At 44.7% G+C, this 5500-nt stretch overlaps 1 protein-coding gene across 1 annotated transcript; it reads right to left on the bottom strand.

Annotated features, from left to right (window-relative positions):
- Positions 1 to 1277: 1277 nt before the first annotated feature.
- LDAF1 (lipid droplet assembly factor 1) lies at positions 1278 to 5270 on the bottom strand (the record flags this gene model as incomplete). The annotated part of the gene is made up of 3 exons (XM_007465562.1): positions 1278 to 1420; positions 3688 to 3856; positions 5201 to 5270. Coding segments are annotated over 3 exons (382 nt in total), but the record flags the coding sequence as incomplete, so codon positions are not given.
- Between the last annotated feature and the right edge of the window lie 230 nt (positions 5271 to 5500).

Genomic DNA, 5500 nt, shown 5'->3' with positions numbered 1-5500 from the left:
GACCCCGCGCCCCCTGCATCGGCAGGCGGACTCTCAACCACTGCGCCACCAGGGAAGCCCTCTAAGGCCTCTTTAAAGAGCAATGTTGAGAGTACACATGGCGGAATGAATGACGTTCTTTGTTGGTTTAGTTTTGGTTGCTTCTTGCAACCACACCAGATTTTGGGCTACACTGACTTTACAGATGAGGAAACTGGGGGCCCGAGAGGTCAAAATACCTGAATTAGGGGCAGGGGTTATGATCCTTTTTCCCATTCTAATTTGGATACTGCATTTTCTCCAAATTATTGTTTGTGTCCTCATGACAATCCAGTTAGAGAGGCAGAGCAAGGAGTAGCCCTATTTTACCAATGAAAGAAAACTGAGAACAGAGATCTTGAACAGCTTGTTCAAGATCACACAGGTAAAAAATGGCATAGCTGGGATTCAAATTCTAATTAATTCTAATTAACTACCATTTCTTTACATCTTTAACAGAAGGGAGATGGGGCAGGGAGAGAAATAGGTCTGTCTTTTTTCATCCCAGTGATGGCAGGTTTCAGAGGTGAGAGAGGAGGTAGCACTATTGATATTAACTTAACTGGCTCTATGGATTCTCTTTGAATTTCAAGCAGCCTTGCTTAACACTTATACCCCAGGTGGGGGAGCTATGGCACACACCAGAGCTTGGCTGACCAACACATTCCCAAGGCCCTTCTCCTTGTGGGTTTATACTCCATTTCCCAGCCTCCCTTCCAGCTTATGGTGGCTATCTGCCAAAATTCTACCCAATGAGGTTGGTTGGGAAAGATTTCAGTTACTTGACAAAAAAGGTCAGACTCAATTGGTGAGTGAGGACTCATTTTTTTTTCCTCTCTTCATCCTGCCTTGAATGAAGCTGGTATAGCCAGCAGCAGCTTTCTTGTGGCCATGAGGTGACAAGCCAGTGGGGTAAGGATGGCAACACAGAAAGGCAGAAGGTGCCTGGTACCTTGATGACACTAGAGAGGCTGTGCCAGGACTGGGCTATTTCCAGCTTGTTGTTTAAAAATAAATCCCTATTTGTTTAAGCTAGTATCTACTTAGGTTTTTCATTACTTGCCACCAAAGCATTCCTACCTGATAACTAAAAAAAAAAAAAAAAATGAGAAGGAAACCTTACCTCTTTTTAAGCAGAGATGTGAAGAGGTTAGGCACCTCCTGTCTTGGGAGACTGAGTATGATGTGACCAGGGTTAGGGTGTTACTTGTGAAAATCTCCCCAAATAGTAAAGATTAAATTATTGCACTGACATGTATTTACCTGGGAGAAAACCAGTATTTGACGAGGCTGGAGACTACCATGTAGGACACTATGATTGTCCCCGACATGATGAGTGACACGAAGCCCAAGCCACAGAGGACACAAAGCAGTGAGAGGCTGCCCACAGAGATGACCAGTCCTAGAGGAAAGCATGTCAAAGAATCATTCATCTAAAACAGACTGAAAACCCCAGACCCTGCACCACTGTGTTTAAAACAACAGTTAACTCAGATGTTTTAAGTGAGGAGGTTTTCCACAAAAATCCCGACTTCTGGTATTGCTTAAAAAGGAGGCAATCTCAATACCCAAGTGAGCATCACTGCATGGCAACAACTGCTGGCCTTCCAGTTTCCTCCAGGCCCCACTGTTCCCAACTGTATTATTCTTGGACTGCTTTGCTCACTTTTGTTACCTGTCTTGCCCATGGGTGTTTGAATTTGAAACTCTCTCATTCTCAAGGTCAGGGATGGGCTCCCAATGGAATCCTCTAGAAGGAGTTAGCCAAGACAGTAATGGGGGTGGTAAATCATGACCAGTGTTTCAAACTGCCTACCAAATACTATAATTTACACTTACCTACAACCTATGGAAATAAAGGCTATGCAGGCTAAATAAAGTAAAATCTAAACATAACTTTTGATTACATCCTTTACAGCCCAGGCTGGCAACCATCACACAGTAACCATAGGTCTGAATGGTCATTTTACCCACCATTAAATAAGTTTTTAATGGGAATATTAATGAATTACCATCTAATAAGTGCAGAGAAAATACATTTTTATAACATGGGGTCTATGGGAGAAAAATAATAAAAGGTACCATGGAAAGAGGATGGATTTTCATAGTTGACACGCCTGAGTTTGATCCTAGTTAAGTCACTTATGGTGAGACTTTGGGCCGCTTGGAGCTTTAGTTTAACTCATCTGTAAAAAGAATATAATAATAACTACCTCTAAGTGTTGACATGACAATTAAATGACTATCATATATGTGACTCACTGTGGCAGATTTTGTCTGCCCAGCACACTTTCTCTTGCCTTCCTCATAACAAAATTCCTCTTTCCAATGCAGAACTAATAACATGGCAAATGTTGCATGGCAGACATCCTTTCCCTTGCCTCACGAGTTGTCAAATAGCCCACCCAGTACTCCACAGTTACAGTTTCAGGGATGGACTCTGGAAAGGAAGGAAAGTAGAGAATGTAAACAGACGTGCTGCCTTTTCATAAAGATTTACAAAATCTTAGATCAGTATTTTTCAAAGGATGGCTAACAACCACCTGTATCAGAATCAGATGCATTAGGGAATCTTGTTGAAAATTTGCATTTCTGGACCCCACTCCAGACCTACTAAATAACAATCTCTGGATGATACATGAAAGTCCACATGTTCAAAAAGCAAGTAAGATTTATGCATACTCAAGTTGCAGAACCACCACTCTAAAGTGGAACAGCTTTGCACATGCTGTTCCTCCTATCTAGAAGGCCCTTCCTTGTCTACTCTGGGACAAAGTTGTTATACATCTTTAAAGTGCTCTCTCCTGTAAAGCTTTGTATGATACCACAAAAGGGTAGTGGCTCTCTTATTTCTTTCTAAATTTACCTTTGTTTTGATATTGATTCATCTTTCGCCCATCTATCCATCAACAGTTACTGAACAACCACTCTGCCGTACTGTGTTTGGCTCATCCACCTACCGTGCCCGTCTTCTTCTTCAAGTGTAAACTGCCTTGTCCACAATCCCTTTGGTAGGGAAGCAACCCTGGGTGCTCTTAGCTCTGGGAAGCCATAGAATGAGCCAGAGGTGATCACCTGAGCAGATGGCAACCATCTCTTTGTGGACTGTGATCTGATTTGAAAAGGCAAACTGAGCCAATCAGATTTACTTTCGTAGTAATTTTAACTTAGCAACTCAGGGAGAAGCTGACAATTGGCAGTGGGACTTCAGAAGGAAAGGTGGGAGAAGGGGGAACCTCAGTACATAGCAAGGCACCTGGCATGCAACAGGTGCTCCATAACTATCTGTGGAGTGAATTTTAATGTTCTGTTTAATGACAATAGTTAGCATTCATGGAGAAGCTACTCTGTGCCAAGGATTGTGCTAAGTACTTTATGCAACTGTAAGTTTCAATCCTCACAACCCTCTCAGATAGTATTATTATATCCCTATTTTACATATGAGGAATTTGAGGCTCAGAGAGGGTAAATAATGTGTCCAAAATCACACTGGGGGAGGTGGGATTCTAATAGACTCCAGAGCCCATGTTTTAACTACTCTGACAACCTGCCTTGGTCGATGTGATTTTGACAAGAACAGGCACCTTTAACAAGAGTGGCAGATGCCCAATAAATACTGTCATCCCAAGTGAGTCATTTTCCAAGGGGGAGAGTAACTGAGTAGGATACCTTCTAGTAATATGACTCCCACAAACGCAGCCAGGGAGGTAAGCACCACGAGGAGCAGGAAGCAGCCAACAGGAACGGCTGACACAGCAGCAAACACCAGCAAGGTGAGGGTCAGAAAAGGATGCCTGTCCAGGTACTGGCCCACTGGAGACTTCACGAAGGCAACCACCTGTGGGCAAAGGAGACGAGCAGGACTGAATGCCATGTCTGAACCCCAGACTGATGAATTCACCCGAGCTATAGGAAGTATAAGCCAAGGTTATAAAGTTGGAAGGCCCACAGGTAAGAAGTCAACAATAATATCCTCCCAAGACATGAGTTGCCCCAGCAACAACTTAAGGCAGCTGTGGACACGGGGCAAGTTTGAGGGCCCCACCCAACCTCAAGTCTTGTGAAAGGAGGAGAGACCCAGGCATGCTCTACTGCTTCACACACACCCTCTCGGAAGGCATCCTCAGCACATGTGTGCTCTGATGTAATATATGTACAACTGGCTGCTTACTTCACAGTTGAGGCCACTGAGGCACAGAGAGGTTAAGTCCTAGCTACTTGGCATCACCTGGGAGCTTGTTAGAAATGCAATATCTTGGGCCCTGACCCAGACTTGCTAAATCAGCTTCTGTGTTTTAATGAGATCACCAGGTGACTTGTACACACATTCAAGTTTGAGAAACAGTGGGACGAAATGACTCACCTAGAGTCACATGGCTTCCAAGTGGCAAAATCTAGGCATTCAAAGCTAAATCTTTTCACTTCAGATGTCAGACGTTTGCAATGGCTGCCACTTCATTAGGAGAAAATGTTTTTATGTCATCTACCTGGATACCACAGCCAGGCCACAGCCTGATGACTACTGCAAGCTTATGCTGTGTTAATAAGTAGGTTATCTTCCTCCACCAGACAAAAGGGTTCTCGAGCTGGCTCAGTGGGCAGCTGGGAGGGCTGCTTTAATACAGAGCTGGCCCTAGGCATCCTCACAAGGATGGGCTTCCCCCTCTTCTTAGGGTCCACTCCATCTCTCTCTTCAGTGCTGGCATGCTAGTTCCCATTCCCTTGAAAGCTTCTATCTTTCCAGAACTTTTCCCCATCAAAACTGGTCCTTCCTGTGTCTCATTCCATAGGGCCATGTAGGCCAGCAGGTGAACTGAAGACGTAATTTAAGCTTCAGTGATGGTGGGTGCCACTAACCAAAACACACGTTCTCCTAGAAAGAGCTGTTCACCCAAGTGATTCAAATGGAGGAAACTGTGGGCAAGCTGGAAGGCAGGATGATTCTGGAGCTCAAGTTGATGGTGACAAAGCACAGGACTCAATCTGCTTAACTAGAAAAGGCTGTTCCACAAAGCCACCGTTCTCAGTCCTGGGGCTTCAGCATTGACAAACTTCACTTCCCGACCCAAAATGGCATAACACCTACTGGCTACACTGCCTCCAGCTACTCCTTTCTGACAAAAGCTATCTAAGACTTGGCTGTTCAGCTTCTCTTGCCAGAGGTGACTGTGCCAGGAATCACCTCTGAGCTGGAAATACCCAGCTTGGATACTCTAGGATCAGAACCCAGTGAGATCTTCCTGTTAGGGCGGCTGAAGGTGAGAGAAAGGCAGAGGGGCCACGGGAGTGGGGCTGGATGGTCCTTCGAGCTGTCTCAGGTCTTGATTGCTTTCCACGTGTATCCTTAGTAAACCTCCAGGGGTCACCTGGCAGACTGAACTGCTCTGTCTGATCCTTAAAATCAAGAGACCCAGTAACCACAGTGGTGAGGGAGCAGATGAGGCTGGAACACCAGAATGCCAGGCTTATGACTTTATACCCA

The sequence above is a fragment of the Lipotes vexillifer genome, unplaced genomic scaffold (assembly GCF_000442215.2).
Source record: "Lipotes vexillifer unplaced genomic scaffold, Lipotes_vexillifer_v1.1 C27460430, whole genome shotgun sequence".
Lineage (NCBI taxonomy): Eukaryota > Metazoa > Chordata > Mammalia > Artiodactyla > Lipotidae > Lipotes > Lipotes vexillifer.
The sequence above is the reverse complement of the archived record's forward strand: the minus strand, read 5'-3'. Positions and strand labels throughout refer to the sequence as shown.